The 23,304-nt window shown below is 45.3% G+C and overlaps 1 protein-coding gene across 3 annotated transcripts in view; it reads right to left on the reverse strand.

Moving 5' to 3' along the window:
• ABCC4 (ATP binding cassette subfamily C member 4 (PEL blood group)) overlaps positions 1–23,304 on the reverse strand; it is a 282,705-nt gene that overhangs the window by 218,896 nt on the left and 40,505 nt on the right. For all 3 annotated transcript variants that reach the window (XM_034936857.3, XM_055096905.2, XM_055096906.2), the window contains 2 exons: positions 9,840–9,950; positions 9,172–9,292 (listed from right to left, as the gene is read on the reverse strand). In XM_034936857.3, coding sequence (XP_034792748.3) covers positions 9,172–9,292; positions 9,840–9,950 — 232 coding nt within the window. The remainder of the gene's footprint in view (positions 1–9,171; positions 9,293–9,839; positions 9,951–23,304) is intronic.

Below are 23,304 nucleotides of genomic sequence, written 5' to 3' on the forward strand. Positions count from 1 at the left end.
GAAACAAGCTACCAAAGAAGATGTTTGAGTGAAAAATACAAGCAGAAAAGAGTGAGCTGTGGAAAAATGAGTAAGCAGTTTGTTTTAGAAATGGGGAAATACAGCCAGGCGCGGTGGCTCCCGCCTGTAATCCCAGCACTTTGGGAGGCCAAGGTGGGCAGATCACTTGAGGTCAGGAGGTCAAGACCAGCCTGGCCAACATGGTGAAACCCCATCTCTACTAAAAACACAAAAATTAGCTGGGCATGGTGGCTCGTACCTGTGATCCCAGCTACTGGGGAGGCTGAGGCACAAGAATCACTTGAACCCAGGAGGTGAGGCTGCAGTGAGCCAAGATCGCGCCACTGCACTCCAGCCTGGAGAACAGCACAAGACTCCATCTCAGAAAAAAAAAAAAAAAAAAAGAAATGGGGGAACAGGGGACAAAACTAGGGTTGAGAAAGATCCAGAGATAAGGAAGAAAAAAGGTGAATCTGGGGAAATAATAACCATTAAGACTCCAGATATACCTGAAGTCCTCTTTGAATCAGTGCAGTCCTGACTGCATGTTACAATCACCCAGGAGACTTACACGCTCACTGATGCTCAGGACCCATCCCCCACATTTAGGGCCAATTGATCAGGGTAGGGCCTGAGTTCCCCATCCCCGGAAGATTCTGGAGTGTAGAAACCAATGCCTGTACACATCACTATTCTCCTCTCCTGCACTATCTCTCTGTCTGAGTCTGGAGGGGCTGGAGACCCGCTGTGAAGAGCTTTTTTGAGATGGAGTTTCACTCTTGCTGCGCAGGCTGGAGTGCAGTGGTGCAATCTCAGCTCACCGCAACCTCCACCTCCCAGATTCAAGCAATTCTCCTGCCTTGGCCTCCTGAGTAGCTGGGACTACAGGCACATGCCACCACAACCAACTGATTTTTGTATTTTTTTAGTAGAGACAGGATTTCACCATATTGTCCAGGCTGGTCTCGAATTCCTTACCTCGTGATCTGCCTGCCTTAGCCTCCCAAAGTGCCGGGATTACAGGCGTGAGCCACTGTGCCTGACCCTGAAGAACTTTTAAGACCACAAAGGGCTTTTAATCAGAGCTGCTGCCAAATGTTAGGCTTCCAAGAAAATCCCTTAGGAAAAAAGGATGCTGAGATTTCAGTGATGAAACTAAGATCTTCCATTCTGCACAGCAGGGAAAATTAAATGTTCAGTAAAGACTGTACCTACCAAACAAAAGGATGAATCATAATTTGTTTTTTTAACTTTAAACAAAATAGTTTAACTAGTTTATTTGACAGTAAAAAAAAATAGTTTGAAAAGATAGTCCCTGCACATTATTATCTACCCTAAGGACAATGTAAACTGCAAAGAAAAAAAATTTAAATTATTTTTAGAAATCATATTATGGGTAATAGTGTTGATACTGTAAGATAAAATAAATGAATAAGTATGTTGATATCAAGAGCTGGGATTAGGCTAGGGAGAAAAAAGAACAGATGAAGGGAGAAAAGAGATACAGATGTAAGAGTAGAGATTAAGTAAAAACACTGGCGTCCTGAATCTGATTTGGAAATACCCACATAAATTCATGATATGTTTATCTTTAAATATAAACATAAAAGGAGTTAAAGCTGCTAGGAAAAATGGTTGATTCCACAGCTGGGGCAAAAACTGTTCAGGGAGCCTAAAACATCTGTCATACCAGAAAATGAGGAAGTTGCAAAGACTAATAGTATACATTCAAAAGACTCAGGGCCCGACTTCGATAGACTCCCACTAGCCAAAGACAGCCAAAGCGTGGCACAGGGATGATAACTGTAATGAACAGCACATCAGAACTGTTTAAATCCATGAGCTCACAATCATACTCATCAAAATAAACAGAACAAGCAATAACAAAAAATCCATTAACTCCACAGGAAAATGCTGGAGAATCACTCATTATTTTGAAAATTGGTTTTAAAAAAAAAATAACAAAATTAATCATTTCTCCTGCCTTTCCTATAGGTGTACTGTAACTCAGAGTATCAAAGAGTTGATAATGGCAAAGTTTCTCTTTATGCAAATATTTCAGCTAATAAATGAGGAACTGGAATATCACCACTTTGCAAACTCCTAACAAATTAATGCATCTTAAGCAATGATCATGAATGGCTCCAAATACCACACACACATAACCAGACCTAAGCGAGGTATCTCGAAGTGGCAGGTGGTACACACCCTCACCTACAAAGTACTCCTGCCAAAGGGAGGAGGGGGGAAAATAAAACCTGAATCACATCAAGCTTCTAGATCTAACTACTAACTTCTGGTACCAGATGGACATGTTAAATGATACAGCATGCAAGGATGCAGAGGGTCACAAGAGGGGAAGGAGGGATATGCAATGAGCCCAATCTAGACCCTGGGAATCCATGCAGGGCAAGCAACACGGTTTCTTCAATTAAAAAGTACACACGCGGCTGGGCGCGATGTAATCTCAGCACTTTGAGAGGCTGAGTCAGGTGGACGACTTGAGGTCAGGAGTTCGAGACCAGCCTAGCCAACATGGTCAAACCCCATCTCTACTAAAAATACAAAATTACCCGGGCGTGGTGGCAGATGCCTATAATCCCAGCTACTCAGGAGGCTGAGGCAGGAGAATCACTTGAACCCAGGAGGCAGAGGTTGCAGTGAACCAAGATCATGCCACTGCACTCCAGCCTGGGCAAGAGCAAAACTCCATCTCAAAACACACACACACACACACACACACACACACATCTTCAGAGGGGGCAGTGAGCAGGGCTTCATAAAAATCAAGAGTGGTCATGAGTTGATAGTTACTGAAGCTGGCTTAGGGGTAGAGAGAGGCTTAGTATTCTATTATATTTTATATTTTTGAAATGATCTTTAAAAACCTAAGAAAGATCCCAGCATTTTGGGAGGCCGAGGCAGACGAATCACCTGAGGTCAGGAGTTCGAGACCAGGCTGGCCAACATGGTAAAACCCTGTCTCTACTAAAAATACAAAAATTAGCTACATGTGGTGGTGTAAGCTTGCAATCCCAGCTATTCGGGAGGCTGAGGCAGAAGAGTGGCTTGAATCAAGGAGACAGAGGTTGCAGTGAGCCAAGATCACACCACTGCACTCTAACCTGGGTGACAGAGCGAGACTCTGGCTCAAAAAACAAAACAACCAAAGAAAGAAAATACCACATGAGGCTTGGCCTTGGCCCTCATGTCAGGCAGCTGAACAAGAAATGTAGAATTGAAGTTATTAAAAACCACCTCATTGGCCAGGCACGATGGCTCACGCCTGTAATCCCAGCACTCTGGGAGGCCAAGGTGGGTGGATCACAAGGTCAAGAGATTGAGACCATCCTGGCCAACATGGTGAAACCCCGTCTCTACTAAAAATACAAAAAAATTAGCTGGGTGTGGTGGCGCACACCTGTAGTCCCAGCTACTCGGGAGGCAGAGGCAGCAGAATCACTTGAACCTGGGAGGCAGAGGTTGCAGTGAGCCGAGATCATGCCACTGCACTCCAGCCTGGTGACAGAATGAGACTCCATCTCAGGAAAAAAAAAAAAATACACATCTCATTTCTCAAAGAAACATTTAGATAATCTTCAACTATCTAAAATACAAAGACCAACAAGCAGCATAGATACAAATGGAGAAGCTGCCTGTGTCCTGGTTTGGCCCACACAGAGGATTCCCAAGCTCCTCCTTCCTCCTGCCCCCACTGCAGGCTCTAAGTGGGTGGATACTTGCTCAGTCTCCAGTCCCCATCACAGTCTCCATGGAGGTGCACACAGGGGACAGATGTGCTGGAAATTCGCGGGCTGTTCTGTTCTAATTAGCATTTGCCTGGAAAAGCACCATGTTCACCATTAGACTAGTACTTGTTTCTCGGGCATTATAATTATTCCTAAACTCTGACAATCAGTCCTAATCTCAATTGCATTACTTTGAAATTCCAACCTCAAAGACTCCCCGCAAACTGGTGTCACCATCCCTCTTCCTGCTGGTGCCATCATTAGTACCCAGGGAAGGCCCTGCTTGCCTTCAGCTTAGTTAAGAGTATATGGCTAGGGAGTTATGGATCCACTGCACAGTTGTTCTGTAACCAGAGGAATTAACCCATTTGTGCCTAGTATTCCATTATTGGAACACTAAGCTTGTGGGAGTTTATATTCTACTGTTCAACGTCATCGCCAAGGTCTCATTTTTCACACACACACAAAATTGGCAGCCTCTGGCATAAGTGGGTTAAAAAAGGCCTGAAAGTCATCACAGAAGCTTTTTACTAAATGCTAGGCTGAGTTTAGAGCTTCCACTATCTAAAATACGAAGATCCACAAGCAGCACAGACACAAGACCAAAAAATGAAAAGCATCTTCATTAAATCAATTGTGAAACTAACATTTGTTCTAACTCCATAATTTTTTTTTTTTTTTGAGACAGAGTCTTGCTCTGTCACCCAGGCTGAAGTGCAGTGGCGTGATCTCAGCTCACTGCAACCTCCACCTCCCAGGTTCAAGCAATTCTCCTGCCTCAGCCTCCTGAGTAGCTGGGATTACAGGCGCCCACCACCATGCCCAGCTAATTTTTATATTTTTAATAGAGACGGGGTTTCACCAGGTTGGTCAGGCTGGTCTCGAACTCCTGACCTTGTGATCCGCCCGCCTTGGCCTCCCAAAGTGCTGGGATTACAGGCGTGAGCCACTGCGCCTGGCCTAATTTTCTTTTTTAGAAACAAGGTCTTGCTCTGTCACCCAGGCTGGAGTGCAGTGGTGCAATCATAGCTCACTAAAGCTGGGAACTCCTGGGCTCAAATAATCATCCCTTGGCATCCCAAAATGCTGGGATTATAGGCATAAGCCACCATGCCTGGTCAATAAATAGCTTTAATGATTGAAAACCCAAAACAACACCTGAAATGCTTTTGAGATGTTACATTCACTACCTTCATCTTAAGAAATTATTTCTCTCCAACTTCTCCAAAACAGCCAAGTGTCAATAGGCAAGTCTGGGAAAACAATATACTAGAATTCAGGCTGTTTTCACTGCTAGAAGGAAAAGAAAAAAAAAAAAAATCCAAGGATTACTTTGAGTTGAACTGGGAAGAGCTTTAGCTCCCTGAACTTCACTGCATCGGAACTAAAAGTTCTACCAGTTATTATGTTAAAGACACAAGGTTAAAATGAGCATCATCCACTAGTCACCACGATCCTCTAAAGAATAACTGACGACTGTCTAATTTTATACCAGAAACCACCAACATATTGGTGTAAACACAGGACCAACAAGTGCTCTCTTGTGAAAAGCCCAGGCTCCACTTTATATGAGAGGTGCCTGCCGCCAGCATTGTGTCGGTCCATCTTAACACCTTAGCCTGCCGCCCTAATACCTGGGGCCTACCTTGCTAGTGGGAGGGTTCAGATACCAGGACAGAAGAGCTGTCCCCATACTAGTGATTCATCTGGGGTCTTCATCCTTGCCAAGCAAACTGCACACCCACTTCACAATTCAGGCCAAAGGCTTCTGAAACTGCAGAGATATCATTGCTATGCAAGAAACCCAGAGCCTTTGATAAGTAAAAACAGGGAACTTGACATCTGCCCAGACCATCAGTCAATGTCGTGACCATGCAAGACCACAAGCTTCCCCCTCGTCCATCCGAGGAGGAGACAACTGGGAATGGTGTCTTAACAGCGTGGATGTTGATGAACTTGGGTCAGCAGGGCTGCACGCCTCACACATGTGGAGGATGGTACTCAGTGGGAGACAGGTTTCTAAAGGGTTCTTGGTCAGCCAGGCACAGTGGCTCACACCTGTAATCCCATTAATTTGGGAGGGCGAGGTGGGCCGATGGCTTGAGCTCAGGAGTTCTAGACCGGCCCGGACAACATGGTAAAACCTCATCTCTACTAAAAATACAAAAAATAAGCCAGGCGTGGTGCATGCCTATAGTCACAGCTACTCAGGAGGCTGAGGTGGGAGGATTGCTTGAGCCCAGGGAGATGGAGGTTGCAGTGAGCTGAGATCACACCACTGCACTCCAGCCTGAGTGACAGAGTGAGACCCCACCTCAAACAAAAACATAAAAAAAAAAAGAGTTCGTGGTCAACCTGAATGTACCTTGGTGCTCTGACCTGCCCAGCGCCCCAGCCACTCTCTAGCATGTCACCTGACTTTCCGGCGCCAGGACACCTAGGAACCTAGGGTAATTTATAATCCCCAATCTGATTTCCCACAGCCATGCTCCACTGCTCCAGGGAGCTCTTAGCATCTGACTTATCCCTAGGCCAAGTTCAAGAAGCATGTGCTGGATACTCTGAAGACAGAGTTCTCAAGACATCTTTACGACAGTCTGGAGATGGTTAGGTCCCTAAGTAAGCGCTCCTGAGACTGAATCTGGGCTCTGTCATTTACACTTTGTGTGGCCCTGGGCACATTATATAACTACATGGCACCGAGTGTCCTCTTCCCAAAAGTAGGGGTAAAAGAATGCCTTCTGACTGAGCATGGTGATTCCTGCCTATAATCCCAGCACTTCGAGAGGCCAAGGTGGGAGCATCGTTTGAGCCCAGGAGTTCAAGACCAACCTGGGCAACATAGTGAAACAAAAATACAAAAATTAACCAGGCATGGTGGCGTGCACCTGTGGTCCTAGCTACTTGGGAGGACTGCTTGAGCCCAGTAGGCCAAAGCTGCAGTGAGCCAAGATAGCACCACTGCACTCCAGCCTGGCAACAGAGTGAGACCCTATCTCAAAAAATAAAATAAAATAAAATAAAATAACCTAACATGAAAGAAAGAAAGAAAGAAAGAAAGAAAGAAAGAAAGAAAGAAAGAAAGAAAGAAAGAAAGAAAGAAAGAAAGAAAATCATAGCAGTTCCTGGTACATAGTATTTTTCAAGTACTCACTGTCAGTATTATTACAACTATTGCTACTATCACTGCTGCTGCTACTACTACTACTGAGTACCAACCACTACTAATCCTGCTGCTGCTTCTACTAGCACTGCTGCTGCTAAGCAGTACTGAGCATGAGCCCCCATATTTGCCAGGCCCTCCACTCCCTACTTTTCTGCCATGGCTGCCCAATAACCACCCCGCTAAAAGAAAGACAAGCTCTCCACCAACTGTACCCGTATTAAAGCTCCCCTCGATCCGGGCCCCTTCCCACATGCCCACCAGCAGTAAAGATTACCATGCTCCTTGCACCAGAGTGGGGCCTGTCCTCAAGTCTCAGGAGAAATTCACGCTTCTACAGCCTCTACTTCTGTGCCTGCTTCTCCCAAAAGCTTACCCAAATCTCATTGTAGTCCAGTCACCATCTGTGGGTTAGAGACCCCACCCCAAGTGGCTGGCAGCCCATGACAGCACGGACAGCCCTGAGCATGACAAGCTCAGTTCCTTCTAAATCATCCTGTTTTCAATTTCATAAGCAGCTGGTAACAAAGGGAAACTAGAGAAGTGGAAGTAGCTGAGTGAGGCCTGCCTCGAAACCTATGTGAGGCCATTCATTCCCACTACACCTAACCAGACACCTGGCATGAGCCTTAGACACTTACAGAGGCTCCATGGCTACCAGACAACTTCTCTGAGGTTGCACAGCCAAACTGGGCCAGGAAATCCTGCACACACTGGCCACATTGACACCAACTTGTCATTCTATTTCTTTCCAACTGAAACTGATCGGGGCCATGTGGAAACACCATCGCTGGGACACCCCAGCACAGGTTGAAGAGGGGCTGGGAGAACCTGAGGGGTTCCTAGCCCTCTTCCACCCTCAAGTCAGTTCCACCGGTTATTCTGCATGTCCACCCCATCTGCCACAAAGCCACAGTAGCATGCAGGCAGGGCGGGTACCCTCTCAAAGGTGGCATTCACCATCTGGCACCCTGGCCAAAACACCTTTGTCACCAATGAGACCATTCATCTCCCAGGACCGTCCAGTCCCCTGTTGTCTGACAGATTCCTCTGGTGTAGGGCAGAGCTCACCTACCTGCCTCCCACTGCCCACCGTGCCCTCCACAACAAAAAGCATGTTCAACAGGAGCAAACCCCCCCCCACATACAAACCAACCCCCTCCCCCCACCCACCTCATTCCCAACAAAATGCACCATGACAACTCCCCATCCTGCATTTAAAGCCACCCTTTTGTAGCAACAGCAACATCCACCCCTCTAACGTTAATGGACCACTGACATCCCTAAGGTAGCACAGAGGACACAAGTCACCCAGCAGGACCCTCTGCATCTCCTCTAGCAGGCCGAAGACCAGAACGGACAAGCTACCTGGCAGTGTGCCTAGGCAGAACACTGTCTTTCTGCAGATCTCAAGAGAGGCCCGTCGGGGTAACAGAGGTTATTGCCCTTCTGGCTGTCTTTGATTTTTCATGGAATGTCCATTTATACATTCTCTGCAGGGCCAGGCACCAAGACTCTACCTTCCAACCAGCAATCCACTCCGACAACAAGGAAGACACACCGGATGGGTGTGATGAATCCCCTTGGGTGCACAGTCCTCGGACTTTCTTCCCAGAGGGGATTTTGGCTCCCAGCACCTGGGCCCACTGGGAGGGGAGTAGCTCTTGGGTGCTTCAGCCAGCTCCAGCCTCTGGGGCACCACCGCCAGCCCAGGTGCAAGGCCCTCAGCTCTGTTTCCCCGAGAGGGGAGAGGTGACAATACCTCTCCAGAAGAGCAATTATCAGATTTGGCTTGGTGAACAATTATTTGTTGAGCACCTGTAAAATGTCTTACATTATTCTGGGCTCCGATCCAAAATCACTTCCTCTAAACCACAGGGCACGCACTCCTCGAGGCTGCAGGATCCTCTTTTGACCAGGAGTGACTCTTAGCATTTAAAACATTTACCGAGCACCAACATTGTCCTACCATAGAATAAAATACTCTTCTTCCATGACACTGCATTTTAATTGGTTACAAGAAAAACAATAATGACCTTGAACTTCAGTCACTTAAGTATTCACCTGGATAAATACGCTCGCTGAACTAACTACCTAATACTTCCTAGACATGTTTAATCCTTAGACCTTAAAATACCCTCAAACCCCATCTGGCCACTTCTCCCTTCTGTTCCCCCATCCATTACAGCACCAGTCAATGGCGAGCACATTTACTCTATGTGTCCTGAAAAACAATTCATGGTATGTAAAAGCTTTTACCTCAATTAACGTAAAAATGCCCAAAACTAAGTAAGATTTCCAGTAACACTTTATGATTGCTCTTGTTAAAGAAGGCTTCTGTGCGTCATTCTCAGCTCTTAAAACTTCTTTATCCCAGAACCTACAATGAGGAAAAAGCTTCGTAAATAAGAGTGAACCCTGCCACAATATAAAACAGGGGAGATGGCAGAGTGACAGGTATGCATTTAAGACAGGGCATTTTGTGACGATTTCATAAATGCTACTAATTGCTCCCAGGGCTCCTGAAGGTTATGTGTGGTACAGAATCTGGAGCATCAGAAAAACAGGCCTTGAGGGGAAGTCTGGGGAAACAAGTTACTGCCAAGCTTTACTGGATTGAAGCCCCATCAGTAGCACAGATAAGCCAGACAACCTCCTCCAGCCACAACACTTCCACCTACAGGGACAGACCTCAGGCATCTCGGGCCTTTGGTGCTGGCTCCCCCAACCTCTACGGAGGCACAGGAAACAGGAGTTTCCCCCAGGCCACCATGGTAGGCTGAGCCTAGGGGCAGCCTGAGGAAGGTGACACATATTCACCTTAAGGGTAAATGGAGGCTCCAGACAGGACCCAGGAAGGCAAAACCCACTCCCCACATACAGACACCCACGCTTCCTTAATGCCCACTTTACTGCCTCCCACTTACCCTTGCAACTCCTCTCCAAGGTGCTGTGAGCGGTCTTCTGGCAGCACTGAATACATATCATCTTCCTCTAATCTCCGTTTATGGCCAATTTTAAACAAGGGATTGAGCCACCTGTTAACAAGAGAAAAGAGACATATATCCAGAATTACACATCCGTGTTTAAGTAGACTCCTACCTCCATGGGTTTTGCTTAAACTTACCTTTAAAATACATACAGCTATATATAGACAGACAGATATGAATATATAGAGCTAGAGAGAGAAAAATTAACATGTGCACACACACACACACACACACACACACAGTCCCTTGCTCTATCCACAGACAGGCCCCAGAAGCAACGACACACCAGTAGCTGAGAGCATGCTGGTGCCCAGATCTTGGTTTCCAAAACCATTATTATCTAAAAGGAACCAGAGCTTCCTGAAGAAATAGCTGATTCAAAGGCTGGGGCAGAAAAAGTACAAGATGGCCCATGAGATACCATATGATAAGGAAACATTCAAGGAATCAAGAGGATGGGCCCAAAGAACAGAGGACCCAGATTGACGGGGTCCCACTAGACAAGTCTGTGATAATGGAAGCATCCAAATAAATCATGACAGCAATGAATTCTAACACACTGAATAACAAAAGAATCCACGAATCCTTACTGAGACATAAATGGGGGAAGAAGGAAAAACTCTCAGATAAAGAATGATGAGGTTAGAAAACATTTTCAATGGGAGCTAAAACCAGTCAGTGAAAGTTTGATGGGACATTTACATAATCCAAAATTATCTAGGTACAAATTATTTATTAGTTATGAAAGGACAAAATAGTAATCTTGCAGAGGACAGAAAGAACTTATTCAAATATTTTGAGATTCTTTTTACTAAAAAAAAAGAAAAATCAAAATGGGCATCCATTAGGAATCACTTAAATGATATTAACATTATTAATCATTAAATGATATTAACATCATTAATCATTAAATGATAATAATTAACATGCACCAGGCATAGTGGCTCACACCTGTAACTCCAGAGCTTTGGGAGGCTGAGGAGGGAGAATGGCTTGAGCCCAGGAGTTTGAGACCAGCCTACACAACATAGTGAGATGCCCACTTCTACTAAAAACTTATAAAGAAAAAGGCTGGGCAGTGGCTCATGCCTGTAACCCCAGCACTTTAGGTGGCTGAGGTAGGCGGATCACTTGAGGCCAGAAGCTCGAGACCAGCCCGGCAAAACCCCATCTCTAGTAAGAAAATATAAAAATTAGCGAGGTGTGATGACACATGCCTGTAATCCCAGCTACTCGGGAAGCTGCAGCACAAGAATCACTTGAGCCTGGGAGGCGGAGGTTGCAGTGAGCTGAGATCGATGCCACTGCACTCCAGTCTGGGCAACAGAGTGAGACTATCTCAAAACAATAAAAAATATAAATAATAATTAAAATTTAGCCAGATGTACTGGTGTAAGCCTGTGATCCCAGCTATTCCAGAGGCTGAGGTGGGAGGATGGACTGAGCTCAGGAGGTCAAGGCTGCAGTGAGCTGTGATCGCCACTGCACACCAGCCTGAGCAGAACAGCAAGGCTTTGTCTAAAAAAAAAAGAAGAAGAAGAAGAAACATATTTGTGCCCTATAAGGAAACCTCTAATAACTTTGATAGATGCAATTACGCAATTACACAAACTTCTTTCATCTTGGCTGTCTTATCTGGCCATGTGTCACCTTTAATAGGCATGTTTTAATATGGGGATTGTCTAATCTAGGAAGCCCTTCCCATGGGGAACCCACTGCCTGGTGGCTTCTGCCTGCAGTGAAATGGTGGGCTTTCAATGCCCCGTAAGATTGGAGCACACACTGCAGGGGTATCCAAGTTATGTTCAGGATTCCGGAAACCTCCTGCTGATCCAAACTAGCAATTCTAATTAACCCAATGGCAAGAAGAACTCATCAACTCACCTCTTTCTCCTCACCTACTCCAAAATGTGTCCAGAAGACTGTAACCTAACCAGTCCAGCTTCAACTTAGGTGGGTTTCCCAGACATGCCTGAGATGACCTCTGCATGACCGAGACCTCCCTTCCAGCAGAACCTCATACAGTATATTTCAGCAAGGACTTCTAAGTAAAATTCACTGGTGTCTTTTTGGACTAAAGAGTTTTTTTTTAATCAGGGAATAAAACTGGCTCCAGGAAGTTAAAAAATTAAGGAAAGTGAGAATGGTAACTCTGTTCCACAGGCTGAACGGTTAACTGCATAACATTTAGAAATATTAACAAGGAGGGATGCCACTGTTGAGTTAAAGTATCTGCAATCAGAAGAGACCCAAAGCTTCTATTAGAGGATGACACAAATCAGTGAGGACTTAACAAGGACCCTCCTACTCTCTCTCATTGCCCAGATCTCAAAAAGCTGTGCTGAAAAGATGTGGGTACCAGCAAGAGCTAAAGGTTTTTGCCTGATGACAAAAGTCAACTTTGACAAGAGACTAAATTATCTTCGACCATCTATGTAAGGACTTTATACATGGAAATCTAAGTCAATTGGCTCCTTAATACCAATGTGTCCCTGAGGGGGTCTAGTCAACAATTCCAGACCACTGCCAAATGAGCCATTCCTCCACCCAGTTCTGCCCCAGTAGCCCTTCTCTCCTCAGACTTAGTCTCTTCTCCCCCTTATCTCCCACAATACTTAGTACAGCAGCATCGCTTCCCTCCTAACTGTCCTACTAGGAGTACAATGCTTTCAGGGCAATGACTACTGCCATATTATTTGGAATCCCCATTATGCCTGGTATGTGATAGATACTCAATAAACAGTTATGGAAAGAATGAATGATTGTATTATTGAATAAGACAGATGGGTAGAGTACCTTGAGCAATGATCTAGGGTAAAATTCAATACAAACTCAATATAGCATAGTCGTGCTCAATGCCCAACACAGGAAGCCATCAGCTTCAGCAATACAGGAGACATTCTCCACCCCAGGATCACAACCCCCAGCATCATTTCCAGCAAGCAGGAGTCTTAGACAAGGGTTAGTAGAGAGTTTTGTTATTTATTGTTGGTGGTGGTGGCATTTAGTTTTTGTTGTTTTTTCCCCCAAGGATTTGAGAAGTTCTGAATACTGGTTTCTTTCTTTTTTTTTTTTTTTGAGATGGAGTCTCGCTCTGTTGCCCAGGCTGGATGGAGTGCAGTGGAGCGATCAGAGCTCACTCAGATCCGATCAGAGCTCAGCAGTCTCAAACTTCTGAACTCAAGCAATCCTCCCACCTCTACCTCCCAAGTAGCTAGGAGTACAGGCACATGCCACTGTGCCTGGCTAATATTTTTATTTTTGATAGAGACCAGGTCTCTCTATGTTGCCCAGGCTGGTATCGAACTCCTGGGCTCAAGTGATCCTCCCACTCTGGCCTCCCAAAATTCTGGGATTACAGGCATGAGCCACCAAGCTTGGCCAATAGTGGTTTCTTAATGTGGTATAAGAGGGAAAACGCAGGTCCCAGCTCCCCGTCTCTGTGACCCTGACCAGAGTCTTCAGTTTCTATGAGCTTCATGTTCCCCATAGCCACAAGTAAAGGAGGAAATAAAAGCTAACTTATCTTTGGTAAATCCCCTCACTTTCTCTTTCCCTCTCTCCTTTTTTCCCCTTTCAGCTCTCTTTTAGCCCTCTCTGCCTCCTTAAAGGCCCTTTCTATTTCTCTTCTCCTCCTCTTTCCTGACCTTTTTGTAACAACTGGCCGTGATGGAACTAAAATAATTATTTCATTACTTGATACTCATTGAATCAAGATTGTTCTCTCTTTAATGGACAAGTTCAATATTTTATATTCTTCAGAAGCCAAGCCTAATAAAACCTTTTTCAATGGATTATGCATTTGCATAACCCTAAAATTATAGTCTATCAAAGAAGAAAAGTTTCCCCCACCTTTATTAGAAATAAACAATACTAAAAGAAGAGACTAGGGAGGGAAGGTCCTCTCTGCTGTATACCTCCTGAACTTAGGCCTGGAATCACGGGATCCAGGAGGTAAGCGAGAAGGCAGGTTTGTGCTCAGACCTGCAGACAGCAAAGCTGTGAGCTAAGCTGAGAGTTTAGAGAACAAGGAAGGCTAAGGGCAGGTTGAATGAAATCCCCTGTGGCAGCCTACTGAAGGAGTTCACTTGTGTCTCTCGATGCTATACAGTCATCCCCCCATATCCACAGTTTCGCTTTCCACAGGTTGAGTTACCCACAGTTGACTGAAAAGATTAAATGGGAAATTCCAGAAATAATTCCTACGGCTTAAATTGCATACTATTCTGAGTAGCATGATGAAATCTCCCACAAACCCACCCAGGATGGGAATCCTCCCTCTGTCCAGCATTTCCACGCTGCAGATGTCACCCACCTTTAGTCACTTAGTAGCCACCCTGGGCGCTCAGATCTATTGTCATGGCATCACAATACTGGTGTTCAAGTCACCCTTATTTTACTTAATAATGGCCCCCAAAGAGCAAGTACAAGGATGCTAGCCATTTGGATATGCCAAGGAGAAGCCGCAAAGGCCTTCCTTTATGTGAAAAGGTTAAGGTTCTCAAGCCAATAAGAAAAGGAAAAAAAAATTGTATGCTGAGGTTGCTGAGATCTGGTTTAAGAGTGAACCTTCTATCAACGAAATGGTGAAGAGTATATTGTTGTAATTATTCTATTTTATTATCATTGTTAATCTCTTACTGTGCTCAATTTATAATATTAAACTTTACCATAGATATGTGTAAGTAGGGCCAGGTGTGGTGGCTCACACCTGTAATCCTAGCACTTTGGGAGGCCGAGGCAGGTGGATCGCCTGAGGTCAGCAGTTCAAAACCAGACTGGCCAGCATGGTGAAAACCCATCTCTACTAAAATATAAAAATTACCCAGGCGTGGTGGCAGGCACCTGTGATCCCAGCTACTTGGGAGGCTGAGGCAGGAGAATTGCTTGAAACTGGGAGGCAGAAGTTGCAGTGAGCCGAGATCGCAGCTTTGCACTCCAGCCTAGGTGACAGAGCGAGACTGTCTCAAAAACAAAACAAACAAACCAACAAAGATATGTGTAAGTAGGAAAAAAAATCACTAGGGTTCAGCACTATCCACGGCTTTAGGCAGCCACTGAGGTGAGGGTCTTCAATGAGGGTAGTTCCCCTGCCTCCTCGGACTGGGGGGACTACTGTACATCTATAAAGAGAGTGAAATAGATACACAGCACTTTAACTAGATGACCTTAATGTTTCCTTCCATGAACTTTCTCTATTTGGAAGCCACAAAATAGTAAAGGACTAGAATTCTGGTGCCAGGAATTCAACACTTATTTTAAACAGTATCTGCTGTCTGGTGACCACCCTAGACTCTGAACTTCTAATCTTGGTATCTTTAAATCTGAATACCTTTTATTCCTCATTCAGTTTCCACTGTTCTTCCTCACCTTCCTGTGTTTCTAAGGAAAACACCTGAGAATGCCTCTCCCCTCCCCACGCCTCCATGATAGAAAGGTTAGCGCACGGCCAACCAGGACTGCCCCGGGCTTTCTCCAAAACAGCTCCATTGAAGAAATGATGCTGAGTTTCCATTTTGCACACTGACCCTCCCATGGGGCTCACCCTCTGCCTTTACCTACGCTTAAATTTTCTCTGTAGCATCTGTCGCCATTTGAAAGGCTTTGCATTTCACTTTTTTTAAAAATCATGTTTTTCCCCCAGAGCATTTGGGTTTTTCTGTGTTGTTTGCTGCTAAGCCATCATCACCTAGAACATGCTGGGCACAAAGAAGGCACCTAGATTTGTCACATGAATGAGCACATCCTCCAAAAATCCCCAGATTTGGCCTGGCATGATGGATCATGCCTGTAATCCCAACACTTTGGGAGGCCGAGGCAGGTGGATTACTTGAGGTCAGGAGTTTGAGACCAGCCTGGCCAACATGATGAAACCCCACCTCTACTAAAAATACAAAAATTAGCCAGGCGTGGTGGAGGACACCCGTAATCCCAGCTACTTGGGAGGCTGAGGTAGGAGAATCGCTTAAACCCAGGAGGCAGAGGTTGCAGTGAGCCGAGACTGCACACTACACTCCAGCCTGGGCGACAGAGTGAGGCCCCATCAAAAAGAAAACAACACAAAAACAAAAACAAATTTAATATAAACTCCAAAATCCATCTTCAGAGACAAGTCTCCATATAAACATAATACATGGAAGGTTAAGTGTTCCTTCAAATGTGGGCAATACCCTCATGCAAATTTTTGTATAAAGTGGATTTTTCTCTTTTTTTTGAGACAGGGTCTCACTCTCTTACCCAGGCTGGAGTGCAGTGGCGCAATCATACCTCACTACAGCCTCAACCTCCCAGGCCCAAGCAGTCCTCTCACCTCAACCTCCCAAGTAGCTGGGATAACAAGGCACATGCCACCATGCCCGGCTATTTTTTTTTAAGTATATTTTTGTAAAGATAGAGTCTCACTATATTGCCCAAGCTGGTCTCAAACTCCTGGCCTCAAGTAATCCTCCCACCTTGGCCTCCCAAAGTGTTGGGATTATAGGCATGAGCCACTGCGCCTGGCCTAAAGGGGGTTTTATAAACAGAACTGGATAACACTTTACTTTCTTACCTGACACTACACACAGAATTTCTCAGAGTATTATATGTTTTTTCTAAATCTAGTCTTAATAAGCTTTCAACCTCTTTATATATATAAAATAGTTTTCTGAAATGATGGTCATAATTTTGCTTAAAAAAAAAACAAAAAACATGGCTAGTGCCTAAGGGCACATACAATACCCCTGACTCATAACCAACTGCTGATTCAACACCTCCTCCTCTTGGGTGTCTGATAAGCATATCAAACTAAATAATGTCCAAACAGAACACCTTATCATCCCACAAAAAATTCCTGCTCCTCCCAGGCTTCTCCCTCTCAGTTATCAGCCGTCACATCTTTCCCCTTGCCCAGATTTTCCAAAAAAAAGAAAACCTTCAGGTGACCCTGCAGGCCATCCCTTCTTTGTCACTCTTTGATAGGACACATCTAAGCCATCCAAGTCCTATTACTTCAACCTGCAAAGTATATCCAGAAACAGTCACATTGACCCTATAAGGCTCACCCTCTGCCCCTGCCCGAGCTTAAATTTTCTACTCAGCACCTGTCAACATTAGAAGGGCTATTGTATTTCACTTTTTTTGAAATCATGTTTTCCCTCGGAAGCATCTAGGCTCCACAAGGATGGGGTTTTTCTCTGTTGTTTGCTGCTAAGCCACCCACACCTACAACATGCTGGGCACATAGAAGTCACCCAGATTTGTCACATGAATGAACACATCCTGTAAAAATTACCTATTTTAACATATTTAAACTCCAAAATCCATTATGAGTCCATGGTATCAACTTCTCAGTTACAAATATAAATATTAAATAATTTACAGATATACATAAGTCTGCAATAGCAAAAGTTTCCTAAAGGCCTGGATTCTGCTAATGGGTTTCAGAAAGAGGGTGCAAGGACACACACCAGTGCAAATGTGCATTTTCTCGTAGGTAAGTGACTGAGTGCTGGGGAGGAAGGAATGGTGTAGCCCACCGCCAGCACACTTCTCGTGTAACACTCCAGCAATTCTGCTCAGACCCCAAAACCTGAATGCCCAAAAGAAAACAAAATCCTTCCAAAGTTCACCAGGGCCTCTGTCCTTACAAAGTTTCCCATGGCCTGGCTCCAAGGGGAGCCCGACACACCTGATTTCTTCAATCTCCTCCCATTCTCTGCAGTCCAAAATAGCCATTCTCCATGCCCTAAAGTTCAATGATCACCAGACACAGGCATCGCTGGAATGGATCTCGCGTGAGGGTAGAGCACCCACACCACAGGTGTTCTCAACATAGTCCCAACCTGGCTTATCTCGGCCCATGACCAAGTAAATTAAACTCAGGTGGCACCTGTCAAGCTGTGATCTTCTGTTATTTTTCCTCTAACGTTCCTCCCTTCCTAAAACACGCTCAAAGCCCATTTTCTCATCCCTTCCCGCTTCACTCTACTACCTGTTGTTTCTATGTCAACCTAAGCAACAGGCAATGTGGACCCTGTCCACCTCTCTTCCGGGTCCCCCAACCCCCCTCCACACCTGCACTCTGGGTTCAACATGGGTCCTTCCATGCCATAGGCACCTCAGAGATTTCCTACTATGGAGCTTCAAAGCCTTCTCTGGTTCATCCACAGCCTTCTTGTCTCCCTGTTCTCCCACCAGCTAATCCATGCCTTTCACTTCTTCACAGGGCCCTCATTTTATAATCCCATCTTCCCAGCACTTTCCCACACGACAACCAGTACCAAGCATCTACAGCCATTGTGCATGATTAGCCATCTTAGTCTTCTTCCTTAAAAAAAGATGCACTTGGCATATTTGTACACAATTTAGTAACAGAATAAAATGAAGAAATGAGAGTAAGATTTTTTTTTAAGAGACAGGTTCTCACTTTGTCACTCAGGCTGGGGTGCAGCAGCATAATCATAGCTCATTGAAACTCCTGGGCTCAAGCAACCCTCTCGCATAGCTGAGACTGGAGGTGCGTGCCATCATGCCTGGCTAAGTGAGTAGTATATTAATTATTTCTGCAGCCCAAGTTATGCAGCTGACTCATAAGGAGATGAAAGCATTGTTCATTGCAACTAGCAAGTGAAGGATCTGACGACTAGCCAGAGATGCCATACTATATAGTCAGCAAGGCCCGTGTGGCCACCTGCTAGATGCAGAGCTCATTGTTGGCAAGATCCTTCTGAGCCCATCAGTGTATGATGCTGACTATCCTCTGAAAATCAGGCCATTGGCCGGGGACTGTGGCTCACGCCTGTAATCCCAACACCTTGGGAGACTGAGGCAGGAAGACTGCTTGAGCCCAGTAGTTTGACACCAGCCTGGACAACATGACAAAACCCTGTCTCGACAAAAACATACAAAAAACTGGCCAGGCGTGGTGGCATGCACCTGTAGTCCCAGCTACTCAGGAGGCTGAGGTGGGAGAATCACCTGAGCCTGGGAAGTCAAGGCTGCAGTGAGACGTGATCGTGTCATTGCACTCCAGCCTGGGTGACACAGTGAGACCCTGTCTCAAAAAAAAGGAAAAAAGAAAAATCAAAAAAAAAATCTGGACATTAATTAGTGCCTGTTCAAATCAAGCGCTTTCTTCCAAACGATTAAACTTCATCTCTCATAAGAGATGACATAGCTCTCTCTTGCTTCCAAGCTCAAATAAGCACTTGCCAGACTAAGGAATAAGACTCCTTAACAAAGCGAGCATCTGAAGCTACTCATTTAAGTTTGCACACCAAGAAGCACAGAGAATAATATACAATTGATCCTTGAACAATGCAGGGATTGGGGTGCCAACCCCCTGTGCAACCAAAAAACCACATATTAATTTTTGACTCCCCAAAACCTTAACTAGTAATAGCCTACTGTTGGCTGGAAGCCTTACCAGTAACATAAAGTTGATGAACACATATTTTGTATGCTCTATGTATTATATACTACATTCTCACAATAAAGTAAGCTAGAGAAAGGAAACCGCCATTAAGACAATCATTGTGGAAAATCATTGAGGAGAAAATACACATGGAAGTGGATCATCAAAGGTTTTCATCCTCATCATCTTCACATTGAATAGGCTGAAGAGGAAGAGGAAGATGAGGGATTGGCCTTGCTGTCTCAGAGGTGGAAGAGGCTGAAGAAAATCTGCACGTAGGCCGGGCGCAGCGCACGCCTGTAATCCCAGCACTTTGGGAGGCCGAGGCGGGTGGATCACTTGGGATCAGGAGTTCAAGACCAGCCTGGCCAACATGGTGAAACCCTGTCTCTATAAAAATACAGAAAAATTAGCCGGACGTGGTGTTGCACATCCCAGCTACTCAGGAGGCTGAGACAGGACAATCGCTTGAACCCAGGAGGCGGAGGTTGCAGTGAGCCAAGATCATGCCATTGCACTCCTGCCTGGGCAACAGAGTGAGACTTCATCTCAAAAAAAAAAGAAAGAAAAAGAAAATCTGCACATAAGTGGACTCTTGCAGTTCAAACCCTTGTTGTTCAAGGGTCAACTGTGCTTCACTGGGGTCAAAGAATTGCTCTGGAAGCTGAATTACATGCATGTGAACATGTAATTCACACTTCTCAAGGCTAAACAACTGATAGAATTTAGTCAGTTATCTTGATGCTTTCCCAGATTGCTCAAAGTTTATCTGTCCCTGGGAAATAAACATGAGTGTCTTTAATTTAAGACATGTGTCATGTAACTCAGCGCACAGCCATGCCCCACACATCAGCCTCACTTATGTGAGCCCACACATGCCTGCAGGAGCGCCAACCTGCCGTTCCAGGTGCATTTGTCCCAACAAGAACCAGATCCCATTTGTCCCAACAAGAACCCTTTCTCTCTACACCTTTGCCTCCATCACTGTGGCCCAAGGCACCATGAATTTTCAGGACCCCAACAGCCTGCTAGCTGGCCTACCCACCTTCACCCTTGGTTTCCCTGTGATCTTTCAATAGAAAAGCTAGAGTGGATTCTTAAAAATATCACACCATGCTGCTCTCCTGCAGTAGAAAAACAGTGAAACTCATGGTGGGGTGCTGTGCTTGACTGGGTCCCCTTCGTTCAGTGTTCCAGCCACCCTGGCCTGATGTGTTTCTGACAGTCTCCCACATTCCCGTTTGTCCCCTTGCCTGCCAGCAAATGCTTTTCCCCATCTTCTCCCATGATTAGATCTTCTCTCCTGCAGGTCTCAATCCCCAGAAAGTTCTAACCTTGTGTACAAAAAACCAAACATACCCTCATTGTCGATCATTTATATCCTCATTCTCACTTTCTTTACCCATTTACTACAATCTATTTGTGTAGATACAAAACAATGCACTTAATTACTTTGTCACTTTCCCCTCTAGAACAGAAGCTCTCTGAGGGCAGGATTTTTTTATGGTGTTCACTGGGCCAGGGACCAGGCGAGCCACTCAAAACTGCGGGGTGAACGAGTGAGTGACTCTCCACCCAGGCTGAGGAGCAGCAGCAGAGAACACCCACATCTGGGGCCCAGCAACCCTCTTTAAGTGCCTGCAGGAGAAGGGGAATGTGCAGGTCACTTGAGGTCAGTAAATGATTGAACAGATGCTCTAGCCTCACTCAATAAGTCATTTATTATTGAAAGGATAATGCATTGTAAAGTACTTTCAGGTGTGGCAAATTATTAATCATTGGTTAGTTTTCCTTGAAGAGTCTGCCAGCCCTGCCTGCAGGAGGCTGCTGGGCCCGGCCTGGGGGCTACATTGGGGCAGGGTGGAGAGGGAGGTAGGCTGCTCAGAGTCAGGGACTCTGGAGAGCAGGAGCTGGGTGCAGGGAGACACAATGACAGATCTCACAGGAAAACCCACTCTACCTCATTAGAAATGCCTTCCCCCGGCTGGGCATGGTGGCTCATGCCTGTAATCCCGGCACTTTAGGAGGCTGAGGCAGGTGGATCACCTGAGGTCAGGAGTTCGAGACCAGCCTGACGAACATGGAGAAATCCTATCTCTACTAAAAATTTAGCCAGGCGTGGTGGCACATGCCTGTAATCCCAGCTACTCAGGAGGTTGAAGCAGGAGAATCGCTTGAACCAGGGAAGTGGAGGTTGCGGTGAGCTGAGATCACGCCATTGTACTCCAGCCTGGGCAACAAGAGTGAAACTCCGTCTCAAAAAAAAAAAAGGAAGAAAAAAAGAAACGCCTTCCCCTAAGGCAAGGTTTCTCAGCCTCAGCACTACTGGCATTTGGAGCTGAAAAACTCTTTGTTGGGGGTGTCGTCCCGGGCACTGTAGGATGGTTAACAGCATCCCTGGACCCCACCCTCAAGAAGCCAACAGCATCCCCATCCCAAGTCCTGACAACTACAATTATCTGAGGCATTGCCAGGGTGGCAAAATCACATGGATCAGAACCACCGCACTAAGGTTTTTTACAGCCTTTCTGGACAGGCTATAGAATCTTAAATCAAATGTTGACCCCAGACAGAAGTCGCAAGACAATGACAGCAGTCTTTTAGCCACGTTAGCAAATGATATAAACCCATTAGTAAATCCACCGGTTCAATTCCACTCCAAGAGTTCAAGGCATCTATGTTAACAAAGAATTACAGTAAGATGGGACATGTTACATCTGTGTACTGTGGGGAAAAAAAAAAAAAAGATGGGACACATGTGGTCACAGGCTATGCACAGACTCTACTTCTGGGCTTTCTAAGGGATCAACATCCCAGCTCACGAGACTCATCTTCTGTACAGCAGAGGTTCTCAAAGTGTGATCTCTGGACCAGCAGCACCAGAATCCCCTGAAGAGTTAGAAATGCAAATTCTCAGGACCCACTCCAGGTCTATGAATCAGGAACTCTGAGAGTGGGGCCCTGCAATCTGTATCTTCTGATGTTCTCCAGGTGACGCGGATGCAGGTTCAGGTTTGAGAACCTCCCATACAGCTTGCTTTGACACACCAAATGGGAAGCACTTGTCTGACATATACGCCAATACTCCCAACCCAACCCTGGCTCATTAGCAAAATCCCTACCTCAGCCTGGGGAGTTTTACTGGGGAGTTTCTTGTTTTGTTTTTCGGTAAACTTCAATATGTTACCCAATTATGCCTGGGGAATTTTAAAACAAAAACCCACAGACACCTAGAACCGCATCCTAAATGACTGAATCGGAGCAAGCCAAGATGAAACCCAAGTGGTGGTCCTTAAAAAGCTCCCCTCACCCAGCACATCCTGGTTATCAGCCAGGTCTGGGAACCATCTGTACGGTAGAGAGAAGAAAGAGGGTATAGGCAGGTACCTGGGAAGTTGGAGAGGGTTTGGAGAAAGGGACACAGTTTGAGCAAACTTTAGGAAAAGAATTTGGAGTTTACCAAGAAGACAAAGGAGGAAGAAGGGACAAATTTTCCAGAAAAATGGAGCCACACAGCCAAGACTTATTGCTTGGAGACAGCAGAGAAAATGCTGCATGGGGTCTGGGGTGATAATGGGGTAATCAAAGGTCTTGTGTTCTAAACTCAGAAAGTTGGACTTTATCCTAAAGATAACAGGGAAATTGTGAATGTTTTTAAGCTACTTTGTATATGATGAACTGTGGAAGGCAAGGAAACCAGTTAGGAATTGGATTTGAAAGAAACTTCACCAATACAGTGAGTCGCATCCTTTTATTCAAGCAAACTAGATCCCTTCACCCTCCCAATATCCCCAGTCTGCACAAATCTCACCTCCCCTGCTTGGTCGTAACTCTGTGACTCTACCACAAAAATAAGCAGATGCACAAGAAGTCAGTTTAAAATTCCACATCCTATTTCTAATTTACTCTAGGATCTCAAAACAAGAAAAACATCGCAACCCAAGTCATCCTTTCAAAAACAATTTTGTAAATGTCCTATTTCATAGAAAAGGAAGAAGCAACTCTAAA

This window comes from Pan paniscus, chromosome 14, assembly GCF_029289425.2.
Source record: "Pan paniscus chromosome 14, NHGRI_mPanPan1-v2.0_pri, whole genome shotgun sequence".
NCBI lineage: Eukaryota > Metazoa > Chordata > Mammalia > Primates > Hominidae > Pan > Pan paniscus.